At 37.6% G+C, this 18,653-nt stretch overlaps 2 protein-coding genes across 5 annotated transcripts in view; both read right to left on the bottom strand.

Annotated features, from left to right (window-relative positions):
* Positions 1–6,634, bottom strand: part of LOC108676836 (cytochrome P450 2C30) — a 19,195-nt gene extending 12,561 nt beyond the window's left edge. Inside the window, exon 1 of the mRNA XM_018164983.2 lies at positions 6,276–6,634. The gene's annotated coding sequence lies outside the window, so the exon portion shown is untranslated. The remainder of the gene's footprint in view (positions 1–6,275) is intronic.
* Positions 6,635–11,716: 5,082 nt separating this feature from the next.
* Positions 11,717–17,750, bottom strand: LOC125178520 (methionine-R-sulfoxide reductase B1-like). 4 transcript variants are annotated; one of them, XM_047882442.1, is made up of 5 exons: positions 17,572–17,750; positions 17,260–17,453; positions 14,151–14,299; positions 13,219–13,336; positions 11,717–12,517 (listed from the first exon to the last, which is right to left on the bottom strand). In XM_047882442.1, the coding sequence occupies exons 2-5, from the start codon at positions 17,312–17,314 to the stop codon at positions 12,462–12,464; spliced, it is 378 nt and encodes a 125-aa protein (XP_047738398.1). In that variant the 5' UTR covers positions 17,315–17,453; positions 17,572–17,750; the 3' UTR covers positions 11,717–12,461. The 4 variants fall into 4 exon arrangements, with proteins under 4 accessions (XP_047738398.1, XP_047738399.1, XP_047738397.1 ...); XM_047882443.1 differs by having other exon boundaries at positions 17,578–17,750; XM_047882441.1 differs by having other exon boundaries at positions 17,582–17,750.
* Positions 17,751–18,653: the final 903 nt, after the last annotated feature.

Here is an 18,653-nt window from a genome sequence, read left to right as displayed (position 1 = left end):
ACCCTATGTTTGTACTATTGTCATTTCAAAATTTCAAATTCACTTGTTGCAAAACTCGTCCTCTACTTGATAATGAATGAAGTTGCATTCGAAACGTCGTAAAATTATAATAAAATGTCCCTTGGAAACCTGATATTTGGATTTTCACTTCCTATCAAGAGCCTAATTCGCCGAATCGAGAAAAATAATAAGAAAATTGTCAATAAGAAATACTCTCTGGTCTTCAACGAAACCTGCATTAAAGAACAGCTTCTGCCAAACTACACTATAGCTATGCAGTATACATAATTATGCAGTATACACAGCCATACAGTATACATAGCTATGCAGTATACATAATTATGCAGTATACACAGCCATACAGTATACATAGCTATACAGTATACATAGCTATGCAGTATACACAGCCATACAGTATACATAGCTATACAGTATACATAATTATGCAGTATATACAGCAATAAAGTATACATAGCTATGCAGTATACCTAGCCATGCAGTATACCTGGCCACGCAGTATACCTGACCACGCAGTATACATAGCTATGCAGTATACATAGCTATATATGCAGTATACATAGCTATGCAGTATACCTAGTCATGCAGTATACCTAGCCACGCAGTATAAATAGCTATGCAGTATACATAGCTATGCAGTATAAATAGCTATGCAGTATACATAGCTATATATGCAGTATACCTAGCTATGCAGTATACCAAGTCATGCAGTATACATAGCTATGCAGTATACATAGCTATATATGCAGTATACATAGCTATGCAGTATACATAGCTATGCAGTATACAGAGCTATGCAGTATACCTAGCTATGCAGTATACATAGCTATGCAGTATACCTAGCTATGCAGTATACATAGCTATGCAGTATACCTAGCTATGCAGTATACATAGCTATGCATCAGTATACCTAGCTATGCAGTATACATAGCTATACAGTATACCTAGCTATGCAGTATACATAGCTGTGAGCACCAGCGTATATGCGACACGGTCACGTCACAGCGGTCATGATTATATGGAGGCTTCGTCTCGCCGCGCCTTCAGCGAAAGTTGCGGCAGGGGCGAGCGTGTCCGTCATATGATTGCGGGCTGCAGCGGTGACTATGTTAAACAACCGTAAGCAATATACTATTTCCCTTCATTCTTTAGCACTGTAATTTATAGGATTTGGTTGTACGGATTCTTCTTAATTAAGTTACTTAACAATTTGTAATAAATATGACTATATTGAATACTGGATTCGAAGTAAAGTGTCAGGAAGCCAGAGTGGCGGTGACAAGGTAAGTGGTCCCAAATTCGGTAGCGACGCGCTACATGGAATTATTTTAATCTACTATGTAGACCGGCAAGCTCGTGTGAACGCATTTTTTCTTTAGAAAGAGTAGAAAAATGGGTGTGGCTCCGTCATTAATAATTTTTCAAAGATAATTTCAGTAAGCCGCGGTTTAATGTCACGACGTCTTGGTTGAAACAATTGACTAAGGGAAATGTAATAAATTAATTAACTTCCTTTGGGCGTTTTTCAATCGGTAAAACTTTTATTTAAATAATTTAACATCAGAAAGCTGCAAAGTAGATTAGTTAAAACAGTATAACAATATATATTATAGGAATGTTCGATGGCTACGGAAAGGAGAAAAGCGTACAAGAGTCTGTCACAAAAGAAGTTTTTGTCAAATGTGCAGTCATAGGAATTTTTGTCAAATGTGCAGTTATAGGAATTCTACCGAAAAACAGTTCCGAAGATATCCAGCAAGGTATCAGTTGAAAGCTCTTTTTAGTTTGAGTTGGTAAGAAGGCAAATGATAGCTCACGTAATGTACTCGTAATTCACTACGTTTATCTTAATGCTTACTCTCGATAATACGCGATATATGCATGTACAGTATTTATGTAATCTATAAACTTTGTCAACTATTCGCTTCGTAAATTCAACTACAGGGAAGTCTGACCGACTAAAAGTCCCACAAAAAATTATAGCAATCATTCCTAACAATGGAAAGCACAAGCAGGGATTGTGATATTGCTCAAGAGACGAAAAGTAAGTGAAAGAGTTCTGTTTGCGTAACAATGGTGACATCTTCTGGATGATCCTGTGCTTGGGCTGCCGAGTTTAACTGCTCGCGCAATACGAAACTGGCATTCAATATAACGTAGCGAACTGCGGTACATATATTTATCTTTATTCAGTTCGACTTGAACGGAAGTAATTTTTGTATTCGCTGCAGCAATTAAGATATTTTTCGTTCAGGAAAACATTTTCCTCAGTACGACGTTTGAATAGGTGCCCATTAACCCAAATAAATATTTACTTGAGATATAATTAAAATTTTCATAAAAAATATAAATATATATATTTTTTCTTTTGAAATATATATATAATATGAGCTTAGTAAATAGACTTTTTGTTCCAGTGAATGAATTTATAGTTGGTTAACGTGCTTCTTTTTTCCCGCAGGGCAGCTCAGCTTTGGTAACTTTATAAAGGATTTTTAGTTTTTAATGTAATCTATTTAAGATTTGACTACCAGGAGACCACAAATGCGAGGTTGCGGCGAACTTTAGCCGCTATTGCGTTGCCAAACAAGTTGCGATGCGACCGCAAAACAATGACCAAGGACAGCCATTGTGATAACATCCGGACCATCTATCGGGATAACAACGTCGTGCTCTCATCGAACGCGTTATAACGGTTTGTTCCTATTCACATCCTAGTTCTACACTATATAATTTATAACTCATATAGGAATATCTTTGTTAAATGACAGGAAACGTCTCCTCATGTGTACTAATACAATTTATTTTCACGGTCGCCTGAGATGATAACAAATGAGACATGCGATGTCCAAAAAGGAGTATCTCTCGAAAAAATAGATTTATAAACACATTATTGATGAAATACACACATTGAACTACTCGAATTTGAGAACATATAATTCATATCAATATTCCTCTGCGCACGCTTTACCTGCAGTGGCCGCTTATACTCCGCATCCAAATGACGCGATATATGCATCCTACATGTCTGAAAATTTCGCTCGAAAAATTTACACAACACGAATCTAGAAAGGCCGGACACATCTTATCCACTAATTTCAAAAGGGCCAAAGTAAGTGTAATCCATTCAAGTCGGAGGGCACTCGATCGTTCCCTTGTTTCCTTGTCAGGCGAACATAGAATTTGATACGCGCCATTGTCGTATTCGTTATCTTTTATAATTTGATGACATGATGCTTAGATTTCCGAGGCGCGGTATCAGTAGTTGTGAACCAGACGATAATGGCTCTTAAACATATTATAAACAGGCGATGAAAATCAGGAAAAATAGATTTGACAGAAAAATAGATAACGATGGGTCTCAATATCATCTTCCCTCGTGTTGCGATGTTGTTATCTTAATGGTAACTCACGTAGGCCTCTTGGATTGCAGAGCTACCCAGGGAAAAATTCAGATTCATTGAAACAATCACCGAAATTTTTGGTACTCAGTGTCATAGAAAGTCGTTACTTAGTGCCATGAAAATTCATAAAACTGAAAGATAGAAAATTATTTAACTTCATGGTCGGCAAAAATTTTATATTTTTCAAAAAAACTCTTAACTTTCTGCATTTTATTTTTCAAGCATGTATATCGTAAAAAATCTACTAATTTTTTACGATAGAGTTAAGCAGCTTCCTAATTATTCGGAATAACTGCCTATTTTTCTCCTAATACAAAATTTCATCTATACTTTTTTGTACAGAAAATTAGGACGCCTCGGTGCCGTGTAACACATTTCTAATACCCACTCTTTCTGGATCAAAGTAGCAAGTTCGAGAAAACCAAGTGATCGGTGGAACAAAGCAGGAAGTCCCAACTTGCAGAAGCTGTTACTCAAAAAGTTGCATAAGAAACTTTAGGTTCGTGGCGTTCGGAGGAATGGCTGAGAAATCAAAGTTCCCCACCAGGAAACAAGTTATTAACGAGCGCATTAGTTCTTCTTCAGAGCAAAGTCACGTGAAGGATAAGTTTTAGAAGCAGTCAATTTTTTCAACAATGGTTGTGTTCGATTTAAAACCTGCAACATGTCATAGATTTTCTTGCATAAAAAATTCAAATGTACTGAACGCTTACTCGACAAGCATTCAAATGATTGATATCTTCTATAATCATAAATACTTTAATAACCACTGTTGGCATGTATACCTTTATTAATTTCATTAACCTTCAAATTGAAAGGGAATATCATTCGACTGGTAAGAACCTCTTAACGAGTTTAAAAATAAAATGAAAGGAAACTTTAATTAGTAATAATCCTGAGTGAAAAACGAATGCAGTGTTACTGCAGTTAGAAAATTTCATGGGTCATGTAGTCCGGACAGCGATGTAATTCCTGCTCTAAGCACTGATATGCCTTTTAATTTGCAGGGTAAAGCTGAGCAAGGATGACTCACACAAGCGCAAAAGTGCATCGCTTTATGGACAGTGAGTGTGATGACTCTTTCTTTTAGTGTGATGTAGATCGCAATGCATATAAATCATAAACACAAACACCTCACATAACTGATAAAAATCCGTTAATTTGATCGGTCACCACACGTGAGACAGGCTAACAACTCGTGCTAATCATTCGTACAGACGAGCTTGCACTGTCACCGCAGCTGCAACATTCCCATCTAAATGGAAAAGCTCAAATTATTTCCTGCTTTCCCACGTACTGTATAACCTATACACTAATATAATTTATTTATTCTTCACGCATTAAAAAATGCGTTCTTCACGCATTAAAAACGGGTTACAGAAAGCATATATACCTTTAACATTTCATTCAAATGCAAAGTTTTTCTGGAAGGCACAAGCATATCAACGAGGAAAGTTAGCGTACTTGCGCAATGAACTGAATAAGAACTCTCAGCAACTGAAAAACCTACAATCTGATGAGAAGTTCTGAGGAACGTTTCAGTGAGTCTAAAATCAGCGTTTTCATACGTTACAAGTGAAAGTTTCCCAGTTGAAATCAATTCGAATTCTTGCTGCTTCTAGTATGAAACGTACGTTTGACCAAGTGTTTGCATATAATGCGTAATTAGGGACGTGCATTTTCGGTCGAAGGGCCATTACAGGAATTTTTTAGCCAGGTGATATAAAATAATACAAAATGCGGATAAGCCAATTGTTTCCCGTAGAAAAATATTACCTCTTTTGAACACACAAATTAAGGAATTCGTACTAGAAGAGCTATAGACAACACCGGCTATATAAGAGAGCAGTCAGATTACGCATGAAATAAAGTGCTTCTAAAACTACCATATCATGAATTTGAAATCGAAGAAAAAAAAACGATTAATTTCACCACATTTTCCTCAAAAAACATTTTAAAGACCAGCTCCATAATCAGGTAAAAAATTTAGGAAAGCAAAATTTGCATGGAAGCAGACTCAAGATATGACTACAATAATGACTGCCATTACGGAACGCGTGTGAGCAGAACTTCGAGTTTCGTTGCCCACGTTTTTCTATCCGCGTAATAAGACGCATGATGCTGGGCCATGCATAAGTTCCTGTTTCAAATAGATATCTATTATTGCTATTCAACCTACGCCTGTTAATGCAAAGTCAGCATAAGAACTATCTAGAACCAGTTATAATTATTATATCAGATTAATTCACTGGTAACCTCTTAGATGGAGTGAAAAATTCCTACTTTCCTATACTTTCCAGACGACATTAACGTCTCGTGGTTTGTTGAACAGTTGTTGTACTGGAAATCTATGGTGAGACCAAAATACAGTTTTTAGAGCAAAGTTACAGGAAAGGATGTTAACTATTGAATAAGGAAGTATTGTCAATGATTTTACTATTTTTAGCGCATTTTCTCATTTATGGAAAAAGGCGCTATTGTGCTCGTCATGTCCGTCCGTCCGTCTGTGGTCTTCATGTCCGTCCGTGACTTCACGTCCACTGTACTAATCGCAATGAAAACTGGTTTATGCACAAGAAAATGCGCTCTCTGTCACTTACTGCAATGAGTACTGATCTAATTTTTTAAGCAGTATCTACGGTAATTGGGGACACATGACTGATTACAATAAGAGTTATTTTTTCAGAATATTGAATTTTGGGAAAAGTATTAAATAATAAAACTAAAAACTAAATAACTAAATGAAATAAAAATAAAATAAATGAGAACAAATTTTGATACTTCTGTTGCTCCTGTAAGCTAGCTACAAGTAAATAGTTACGTGAGATTGTACCATGTCATAAGAACTCTCACCTGAAGGATTGACGATCAGGATTGCGGTCCAGGAAGTCACCAAAAGAAGTCCTACGCTGAGGAGAAAGCCCGAAGCTTGTGTGCGTTATGTATGCGGCTACGTAATAGTTATAATTAACAATACTGCGCATTCAAGGCGTGAAAGTGATATGACTTCGTTCGTTTATAGACGTTCGACTCGCACTATGTCACGTCAACTCAAACTTAGTTTTTGTGACACGATTATTACCATGCAGGAATGGTCTTTAAATGTTCGTACTAATAGTGTCGGGGGAGCAGTATAATTTAGTTATTTTTTTAATAAAAAAATGATCTCAGAAATATTGACGGACAGAATTATGAAACGTTAATGTCTAAATCTGAAACCAATTACCCATCAGTAAACACGTAAAAATATTAATTTTTCATGAATCGGTAGGTGCGTTCGCATACCTTTATTAGGGTAGTCAATAAAAATATGGTAATTTAACCTAGATTAATGGCCTGCAGCTGGCTATCTAAACATCTTCATTGAGAATGACGGAGTTCACTCAAAGTAAAGTAAGTGGAAGGGGATGCGACGATCCAATTGTCATGGAGCGTCATGAGTCTGGAAGTAAATAAGCCCTAATGAAGTATGTAAAACGCAGTTACTTCAAAATTCAATAAATTCAAGATAAATTTAAAATAGTTCAATGCGATGGGTAATTGAAGGTAATAATAATTTCTCTAGTGAATGTAATCAAGTAGTTATAATTACTTAGTTATAACAAGAATGCACTATTACTTCGTTACTCGGTTATTCTGTTTGATCCAAAGTTCTGCCTGAGTACGAAAAATTTGTGCTGATAAAAATGCATTTTTTTTGACGGAGAATGTTGATCAGTGCATGTTTCGCTATTGGTCTGAATTTATTGATGTTAATATATTTATTCCCTCATAGCTTTGGATATGATGATGGAGTATGTAATTCACTGAGATAGAAATAGGTGGCATCGGCCCTGAACTCTTGCGTGTACACATTAAGTTCCAAGTCAGGTTCAATTTCTCTTTTAACCGCTCGTCTTGAATGGTAAACAATCGTGTAGTCCTGTAATGCCCCATTGAGAAAAAATCTCCTGTTAAGGGACTGTGCGACTCCGTGAATAACGAATAATTACGTATTCTTCATCTAACGCAAGTCATTTTATTTGTTTGAATGCCCCCGGTCTTCATGCAGACGCGGCCGAGTCAGCCTAGACCAAGTATCACAAGGGAAAGTTCTGTCCTGACACAATGCAGGCGACCGCGGCGGAATGGAAGACCACACCTGGCCGACTCTAAAGTCAGACTGATGGGTAGAGGCTATTCTTACCGACTCTGCAGTAAGACTGGCGCAGGTAGAGGCTATTCTTACCGACTCTGCAGTAAGACTGGCGCAGGTAGAGGCTATTCTTACCGACTCTGCAGTGAGACTGGCGCAGGTAGAGGCTATTCTTACCGACTCTGCAGTGAGACTGGCGCAGATAGAGGCTATACATACCGACTCTGTGGTAAGAATGACACAGGCCGAGTCTATTCTTCGGACTCGGCCAAGTAGACTGGAACAGTAGAGGCTATTCTTACCGACTCTGCAGTGAGACTGGAACAAGTAGAGGCTATATTTACCAACTCTGCTGTTAGACTGGAGCAGGTAGAGGATATTATCATAGACTCTGCTATTATACTGCTGCATTTAGTGGCTACTCTGAGCGACTCTGCTGTTCGACTGTTGCAGGAAGAGGCTGTTCTGACCTACTCTGTTTTTAGACTGGTGCAGTCAGTTAGCATAGCATTGCAACTTAGGAGTTGAAGAAATTGGCCTGTTAAAGCATATCGACAATTTTTGCACTGCTCGGGATTTTTCTACAGATCTTAAGAACTGGCGTTTTGACCAGGTCTTGTTAACTGACGTTAATTTAATCTCATTACTTTACTTTTTCTAGTCCCGTAGGGTGCTAGTCGTTTCAAGACCGAACAGACAGGAAGCTAGTTAGTCTGGCGCAGCTTGAGCCATTTAATTTACCTTCCAGGGTAGGAATAATGAAAATTTTACAGTCATAGATAACGTAGTAACTAACTAATGATAATAATATTTCACGGTCTAGATAACGTAGCAACTATCAGGCAGGAATACGACGTGATAAGTCATATGTGTGCAGTGGTCATATCTTTTATATATAGATCAGAAACTAAAAATGATTACAAGAAATGATTGAGCAACTAAGACAGAACCTGAGATTATTTGTTAAATATTAAGTATTAAAAAACGATTTCTTGGTTTCATAACAATTATTTTGGCGTACGAGTGACTTTCTTCATTTAAACTTGAGCAGCAACTGAAGGTGTCAACTCATTTGAGATGCTTTGGATAAAATATTTGAATTTAAGCGACAGATGGCAACAACCAAGATGGGATTTCATGCCTCTACAAAACATGAATAGCTGTTCTTTCTTTGTTAAAGTAATTAATTCATTTTCGCTTTTTATTACAAAAGAGTGAGGAAAACTATATAATTACGAGCGCAGTTACGTTAGCGTTTGTATTACATGTGGACAGCACACAGAGCTCACAGATAATTTAAATAAATTTAACTGTGTGACACAACAGGTTTGCTGGTCGCAACAACCGAGACGTGAAAAACGTCGCAGGATAGCGAAAATCAACTTCTCAATTCCAAAAAAGTTCCAGGCACGTTATGTATGGATTGTATTTGCTGCAGTATTTATCCGGGACTCTGGATAGGGTTTTCAGTTTTCATTATAATTTGATGATTTCATAAAGAAATGTCAACTGCAAAAAATAGCTATGTTAGTTAAAAAGAAAAACACTGACTGACATGGGAAGGAGAGTGTATGTACCTTCTCACTTTTTATTAATGCCATAATGTAAGTGAACCTATGGCGCGTGATGAAAAAATTCATGACAAATAGACAATGCCTTTAGCCAAAAGTCAATGACCGAGGGTGCAGAACTAATCACTATCAGCATGGGAGTCGAACGATGTTTAACGACATTCTAATGCTACGTCATTCCGTTGTTGAATACCAGCTTCGGCGAATACGTTACCTTTAAATAGATACGACAACATAATGTAAATATATAAATTGTCACTCATCAAACAGAATAAAAACACTCGGTTCCTTAAAAAAATTAATTCTCTGAATGAATGCATGTGAAGGTGATGCAGTAACAAGTGTCTCCGTGTACAACGTACACGAGATTTGATAAGACAACGCGATGTCAATGCCCTTAGCCCCTATATATTCTTTACGCACAGTTAACATAATTTCCGAGAACGTGGTCACTGATTTTTACGACCTTGAATATTAAGTTGTCCAAGAAAATTTACAAAGCGCCATCAATCGCCTGAATTATTTATAGGCTTTTATTAGATATATTATGAGTTATAAAATTGTTAAGCGGAATTTTTGACAAGTATTCCCGCTCTGCTGGAAAACATTCAGTGCGAAAATGCCGAAGAAAATCTGCGTTTGCAAGAGACGCGTAAAATTTATTGGGTACGCATTTCACGACGCAAGGTTGTTCTAACAATTATACCAAATAAAGATTTAATTTTACAGAAAATCAATTAAATAGAAAGATTACCATATGACTCTTCGTTCGAGCTGAAAATGATTCATTACTTGCAGGAGTCACTGACACATCCGTGATTGCAACAGACAGTCTCAACAGACATCGATACAAGAAATTATATAAACCGTATCTTTCAACGTGAATGCTGGTTTGCAGAACGACAACTTTCGCGAAAGCGTCAAGTAGTTTCAATTCCACCGCCACATCCGAACTAATGACTTTTTAGATTTCACATGCAAAAACATAACGAAGTCAACTTCTGGAAGCGAGTTGCTTGACTAAGATAACGACTGGTTCACCTTAAATGAATAAAGCATACTGCAGTGACAGCGTATAAGGAGAGTAAAACAAAGACGAAATGTAAGCATCAACTTTGGTTTTCACGAGGTATTCTCAAAGGAAACTATTAAGGCACCTGTGTTACGACGGCAAGAATAGACTTCATCACCTGAGAAAAAGACGAGCCTGACATTTTAATATATTTACTCTGCACATTAGCGTAAGAAATATTAGCCGTCATAATTCATGAGCTGAATTAAGTTGGACATGCAGGTTGGTGGTTTAAATTTTATTTCGTTCTCGATTACTCCAGGCTAAAAAATTATAATTATTACAAGTCATGGGTCCTGTGTTATCATAAAAATATCAGTAAAATAACATCGATGGCTTCATCTAATCTCCGAGTTAGAAACAAGCGCCACTAAGGGACCAACAACAGATACTCGGCCCACACCACGAGCCTGCGTTGGGGGGCAGGACAACTGTCATCTCAAGGTACCACGTACCCAGAGGTGGTCAGTAGCGCGCTACATTTTCAGTAGCGATAGCGGCGCTACATTTAATCAATTGTAGCGGTAGCGCCCGCTACATTTAGAGCATGTAGCGGTGGCGGTAGCGGCCGCTACATTTCAAAGTAGCGCTGCCCAGCTCATGCCCATAACTAAGGGCGTCCTCACTACCGGTGCTGCCAGCCCAGGGGTGTCAGCAGCTGAGGCCGAACAGGTTTCCCTCGGCCGCATCGTATTTGCAGCACCGAAATAAGGACGCTACGAAGATATAGTTACAGCGCTCTATGTAGGTACCTTGATTTGATCTATTTGAATGTGCAGGTCTTCAAATGATTAGCGTATTGAACGCATGGTAAAACAGCTAGTCTTACTCCTAAATAACGACTAGCTTTCACACAAAATCTCAACGTTCATGATTGTTTCGAGAATATTAACATTCAACAATATTTGCAGAATAAGAAAATATCGCTGTCACGCACGTCACTCTTATGCGGGATATTCACTGCTTAGATAATACAAACGCCTCTAATCGACAGTTCATGAGTACCGTATATGGGCCTAATATTTCTTGACAAATCTCACAATTGCGGTAAGAATAACATTACGAAAGACAAGTTTAGTTTAGTGGCAAAATGTTTGCTAGCGCTTCAGCTATTTAGCTATCTCGCACCGAAAGTCAAGATGAACATCACCATAGAGGTGGAAGGTCTCAATTATTCATCACCCACAAGGGGCGGAAGGTCTCAGATGTCCAGCCTGCTGAAGCTGGCTCGAAGGAAGCAGCGTTAGTATCTCAAAGAGACGAAGTGACAAGGAGGGACAGGTGAAAAGCAACAGAAACTAAGACACTCGAACAAGAGGTCGCTTACACGGGACGTCGGCCGCCCGCACGAGAGAAACAGAGAAGGGAAATGTAAGGAATCCTACCTACATAATAACTTATTGCAAGGAATCCTACCTACATAATAACTTAACCCCACAACTGAGACCCGCAGTCAGATACCGCGAGCTCAGCGGTGGGGCGCTCAGGGACAATCCCCCTAGGAGCGCGACAATCCCCCTAGGAGCGACTTCTGACGCGCACAGACACGCGTCAGAAGTCCCCCCAGAGGGGTTACGAAAGACAAGATGCACTTCGTAACACTAGTAGTGAAGGTTATCTTGTCTAAACGCCTAAGAATACGTGAATCTAAGAATACGTGAATAACTTTATCGGCTATTGACCGATTTTGAACTCCTCTTGAGATAAAAGTGATACAATATAGGTATAGTAATAGTAGTAACAATCTTGTAAACCATTATCACAATTCAACTATCACTTAATCTCACTTCCAACGTTGTTAGATCACAAAATTAAATTATACTTTATAGAGAGATCGATAGATAAAAATCCAATCTGAAATGTCATATATCAATAATATATTTGAAACTACTGAAACAAAACCGGCAGAATTAATTTTCGTTTCCTATAAACATAAAGAATTTGTCGGTATTGAGTTAGTTGTTGGGAGTCAGTCATTAAACGTCATAACTGCAATAAATTTTATACTATTGAGTATTTAATAATGCTCTGAACATCGATGCAATTTTCGCATAATTTTGTGTACAGAGTTGTTCCTTGCTGAGTGTTGAGGCTTTGCCATGTCTTGCGACATTTTCATAGTGGTAGGTATATATTATTATTTTATAATATTAGATCAAATGAGGGCAATGGTGGTGTATATTACGGAATATTGGATAAAGTTAGTCTATATTCTATGAGAGGCAACATTTGGAGTTACGACGGCAGCTCCCCCCAGGTTTTCAGTTAACGGACGTAGCCTCTGGGTCAGAGGCTTCCTTAGATCCCACTCCCTCGCCTATTGAAAATAGTACAAATTATCAACTTAAGTCGGGAAAAGGTTTTCAGCAGAAATGTTCAGTAAAATATTCGTATTTGCTATTTAATTTAAGAAAGATTTCATTCACGGAAGATTCAGCCAGTCATAAAAATGTACAGGAAATTGTTCAAGTTGACATTTAAGAAGATTAACCAACAAATATTTTCCTTTAGCCTGGTCAATTAATACCGAAAAAAATTCTATCATTCAAGTCAATGAGGATTTCTTATAACTGCTGTCAGTTGTGATGAATAATCGTTTGCAAAAAATAACTCACAATAATCTATAATATTACTTGGAAGAGTTTCAGCTAAAGTTTCAAGAAACTTAAGTCTAGGACGTACGGTACTATAGATCCTAGTTCACACAAGTAACTTTTCTCAAGTTCAGAAAAAAACATCACGTTCGATCAGCTCCTCCCCCGTTAGACTGCAACGATTGTTTTCTTAATGTCATTTATGACTAAACAATCAAACAAGCAGCCAATGATAAAAGGTACCTACTGAAATGAAACTGCACATGAACAATTAAATTGAACTGAATAGAAACAATATTAAAACAATTAAATTGAACTGAATAAACACAATATTAAAATCATGAATTAGAAATGAACAGCAAATAAAGCTCTTAGGTTTCAATTAATGCTCCTAAACAAAATAGAAATACGTGAAAGAACCGACCTTCTTTGGGCACGAACTTGAGGGAGCTGGAGAATATTCAGAAGCGCGAGCCAACTCCGTCAGGACCATCCTTGAGAAATTCATGACCCAAGCCATAGCCACACTTGCCGCAGGATACCTGGTCAGGAGGTAATTACAATTAATTAGTAGGAGGTGCTTACACTTAATGAGTCTGCATATATAAATTTATACGGAATCTAGAAATCATAATATGGTAGGTATATAGAAATAATTATAATCCACTTTAATGCATGTTTTAGGTGAAAATGGTAGCGCTTGACTAGTAAAACGAATAATAACAAAATGTAGTGCATAGGCTATAAAGACACCTAGAGAAATATATTTTTGATAGGCCTTTTCAAGAAATAATACCACATAAAAGTCGCTCTTATTGATCACTTCTTTGCAATGAAAATTAAATCACAACTGTTGTTAAAATTGAACAATATCAGGCAAACAACTTTCAGCTAACATAAAATTATGAGAAGCATAAACATCACAACACAAATGAGTTTTATTCATTCATTAGATCACACAAAAATTTGTTCTAATTTTATGATTAATTAGATTACTAATGCACAGGAGGCTATCTAATGTTTCAGAAGGTTTGATTGATGGAATGTTTATTTACAAGGGAAACATTTGATGAGCACAGAGATATTTCTGTTCAAAATTGGAAACATTAGGAGCTTCAGTTATATCAGTTAATTTATTGGTTTTGGATAATTATGCTCTGTGTACTCAGTAAAATTCATGACTTTTCATCTTATATATAGGTAATAATAATGAAGGGAAATCTCTGATACAAGTCTTCCTTCTTGTAGCATTTTACAAGAGAAATTACACAGCCTGACATCATGAAACAGCATGTCAGCTCAGTGAATTAAAATTGATAGGCATAGTCAATTCAAATGATTTGGATGGGAAATTACCTTTAGTGCTCTCGGTCTTCCTTCTTCAGGCACTTTGGTTACAGAATCAGGCTTGATGGGCATAGTGAAGGCAGGCCATGGTGTATCATGGCTGTATTTAGTTCGGCTTGAGAATAAAGGATTGCCACAATCCACGCACACATAAATACCTGTAAGATTAGCAGGAACAGTAAAAGGGGCTAATATTAAAAAGTGTGCAAAATAAAAAGTATAAAGCGATTCAGAGATGGTGAAATATTTTTAATTAATGGGTAGTAGGAAGAAACAGTGCCATTTCTTGCAATGAATAAATATAAGAAAAGATGGGTTATCAGAAAAAAAAAACAACTTTCTGGCCAATGAAACTGCACTGTGTAGTAGCAAAACATTAGTTAAATGTTTTATTACTAAATACACATATGGTTAATATGAGAAGATGGCTAATGAAATCAAACTAAGAAGCTAAACATGCAAGATAAGTATATAGGTATATACCTAGTTCAAGTTCACTACTAGGTAAAAGTTGGAAGTCAAAATGTTCACAACATCTGAATGTGTAAGAAGAGATAATTCGAAGTTTAGAAACAATACAAAATGAATACCATAATGCAATTCAACAGCAGACCTTGAAAGCCAGCTTCCCATCAGACCGTTTATGAAGAGACTGCGCATGTACTGGTCTACTAAAAGCTGGCCAAGGAGAATCATGGCTAAACTTATTTTTGCTTGTGAATAATTCATTACTGCATTTCTTGCACACATACACCCCTGTAAACAACAGCATAAATTAATGATGCATACTAACCTCAAATACTAATCATAAAATGTTTTGGAACACTTAGTACAACAAATACCGTATATGCATTGTTTTTGACACAAGTTTTTATATAGGTTCCTATATGATCTACTTTAATAATTCTGAAACAAAAATACTTCCCATAAAAGCACCCCTTGACATGAGATGAACACAGTTCATAGCCGCAGCCATAAACAACACAGAAAACACATGCCACTACCTGCACGACCATACACACAGGCCTGGTAAACACAGACAAATACCAGTGCAAACCCCACATAGATACTACACCAGCATACTAAACACAGTACTAACCTACCCCCAATCCAAAGCAACACCAGCACAAAAAAAAACACATAATTATGACACAGAGAATGCTGGTGCTGGCCAGCAACAACGAAGTCCTTGGACACCCACCACCAGACATACGCAGCACAGAAACCCAGCTCTCAAGAGGGGAGAGAGTACACCTAGCCAAGCTGAGCTGCAGCCACCACCCTTTGCAACAAACATACCTACGCTAACAGAATTGGTCAAGCAGACTCAGGCACCTGTCCATCCTGCCAGGGAGCTCCCCACACAATTATGCACATTCTCCTGGAATGTCCGCTCTGGCAGGATCTCAGACAACACTACCACATAACCTTGACCCTACAGTTCTGGAGTGACCCCCTGTCAGTGGTGTCATACTTGCATGAGAGGAGTCTTGTGTATTTAAGTGAGACCAAGGAACAACAACACCAACTTTAAGAAAGAATGTGTAAAGATATGCCTAAGTAGAAAACAAAGCTAAATTGAAGAACATATTTTATTCAAGCTAGCACAAGGTCCTTAATCCTTATGATGTATAAAATTGTAAAAACTGGAAATTGGATGGTGGATCATCCTATCATAACAAAGTGGATAATTGTAGATCAAGTAGATGATTCAGTGAAATATATATTTAATATATAAATCACCATTTATAGAATTCAAAACAGCCCTAATGCTAGTCTTAAAATTATAGAAATAATGGTTTATATGCATATTCATTATTGATCAACCTGGGTCAGTTGCTTGATCCAAAAATATTAGCTGAGCTATTAGAGTAATTTTTACCTTCTGATCTTCCATTACATTAAGATATAAACATGATCTGATTTTCACATATTATCCCTCCTAAATTCCATACAGTTCCACATCCATTAAATGTCAGGCCCATCACTAAGCTTGCTATCCATTAAATGTCAGGCCCATCACTAAGCTTGCTGCTTGCACATTCAAACACAAAATTGTGTCTGTATCATTTTGATCTATGAGATTAATGGACAGAACTATATTATCTTAGACTTGACCAGTTGACCTCATAGAATTTTTGACTGAAATGTTTCTTTATACTAGTGAAGACAAAAAAAGATCTCTGAATTTAAACAAACTGTCCAGAGTGCCCATTGGTCCTGCTCTCATGGGCAAGAAGGTGCATTAGGAGTGCCAAATATATTGGCCTGAATAACATACATTTAAACATTGGTCTGAACTTTTCCAAGCAAGAAAAATCTACCTGAGCAAATATTTATGATTTTTCTCACCAATAAAGTTATAAAGGCATCATGATTGTAGTTTATTATTATTCTATAGTGCAAATTTCAGGCATCAAACTTTTACTAAGAAAATATGTCTTAAAAGTCACAACTTGGCTGAATTTGAAATTTTATAGCCTAATTATGCAGAAATGCACATTTGGGATTGGGAATGGCTAAAAATCAGTCATAATATAATAACATAACATAGGTAGTAGTGTTGACTGTGTTGGCACTGAACTGAAGAAATGAGCTCATGGTCAGACCGTCAGACTGGCTTGGCCTTGTTTCCGAGTACATATTAATATGTCTGTTAGCTTCAAACTCCATTCATTATCTCCATTGCATGTTTTTAAGCCAAAAAATTGCCACTAATCCTGAAGAATGCCTAAAATATTAATTTGAATATATTTCAACTCTTTCTTGCAATGCAAAATTATGCAATCAGGAAACAAAATCTTTAACACAATCATATCAGTGAATAAGGCATAGGCTACATTCACTTTCACTCCATGCTTTAAAAAAAACAAGGAAGTGTCAATCAAGCTGGCCTGTCAAGTGTCAACAACTACAACAAGTGTCATCACTCATCAGTCATGTCAGGTCACTCAGAGTCAGAGTCTCAGAACACAGCTGGCATTTCAGATTTCCCATATTGGCCAAATACAATTTACATCTAATGATCTGATCACGATTCAGCATAATTCTTCTTGACTGTTGTGAATTATAATATTAAGTGTCAGTGTCACTGTGTCGTGACAGTCGTGTCACTAACCTGACTCAAAATGATCCCGATATTCTTCATCTTTAAACCATGAACAATATGCCATGGTGGCACATTCAACGTAGTTGGTAGATCCACGTACTGACGTACAAGTGAAGTGGTACACGGTAGTCGGTACACCCGTACAGATACAGTTCTCGTAACGACGTAATCTCGTGAGGTTGACGGTCACAGAGTCCTGACACCTGTGAAACATTTGATGATTAATGTCACGCATAGCGTAATTACCTAATCAATCAAGCGAAAATTGTGTAATTTCTAATATATACAATAAACTTAATTCATTTTACACTTGATTCTCACCCTCACCCACCCACGTGTCGTCGCTGTGAATGCTGGTTACAAACTTACAAGATACCACGAGTCCACGACCTTCGACCGTTTGTTATTGTTTGCTATTATCAGCTGATCTAACGCAGAAGTCACTGTCACGGAGGTCTATCCCAGCGGCACTTCTCATGGGCTTGAATCAAAATGAATGATTAAATCGTAAAGCAGTTCAGTAAGTGAATGCGTATGACGAATACTGCGTACCATGCAAAGTTTACTGTCATCTCAGAAAGAATTAACGAAGGCCTTCACACCCGGTATAAAATGTCGCGAAAAAAAAAACAGCGTTTTACCGAGATCATTCATTGAAACGTCGACATAACATGACATAGTGATCTCGGCGCTGCAGTGTAGGCCTGATGTGGCCTGTCGCCGATTCTTTTCCTTTTCATGCCATGTTCACAGAAGATCTAAAATCGTGTCATTTGACCGGATACGAAAGTTTAAAATAGCTACTCGACTTACACCGGGTTCGATATGGTGCTAGGCATTTCAAATATGAACATATATTTTTCAATAGCTTTATCTAGTCTGTTCATGAACGCGTTCATACTCGGAGCGTCAACGATGTCATCGGGGAGGCTGTTCCACATGTCGGTGATTCGAAGCGAGAAGAAATTTTTTCGCGTTGAGAAGTTGCAGCGCAGTTTTTTTAGTTTATAGCTGTGGCCCCTGGTGTTGATTCTTGTTTCAAATTCTAGTAATCCTTCGGGGACCTTGTATAAACCATTTTCTGGCAGATCGTTTATAAAAGCAACGAACAAAATAGGCCCAAGAACGCTCCCTTGTGGCACGCCACTGCGCACTGATGCCCAGTCTGACACGGTTCCGTTAATTAATACTGACACGTTGTCGTCTATCTACTAGAAAATCTCTGATCCGTTGGAGTACGTTTCCCTCAATTCCCAAAGACTTCATTTTACGTAACAGCCGCTCATGCGGAACACTGTCAAATGCCTTGGCAAAATCGAGTTATAATGCATCCACTGGTTCCCTTTCGTCCAGCAGGCGAGTCCACTCGTTCAACGTAAATAATAAGTTAGTGGTGCAGGATC

Source organism: Hyalella azteca, unplaced genomic scaffold (assembly GCF_000764305.2).
Source record: "Hyalella azteca isolate HAZT.00-mixed unplaced genomic scaffold, Hazt_2.0.2 contig10447, whole genome shotgun sequence".
NCBI lineage: Eukaryota > Metazoa > Arthropoda > Malacostraca > Amphipoda > Hyalellidae > Hyalella > Hyalella azteca.
This window is presented reverse-complemented; position numbering and strand designations above follow the sequence as displayed.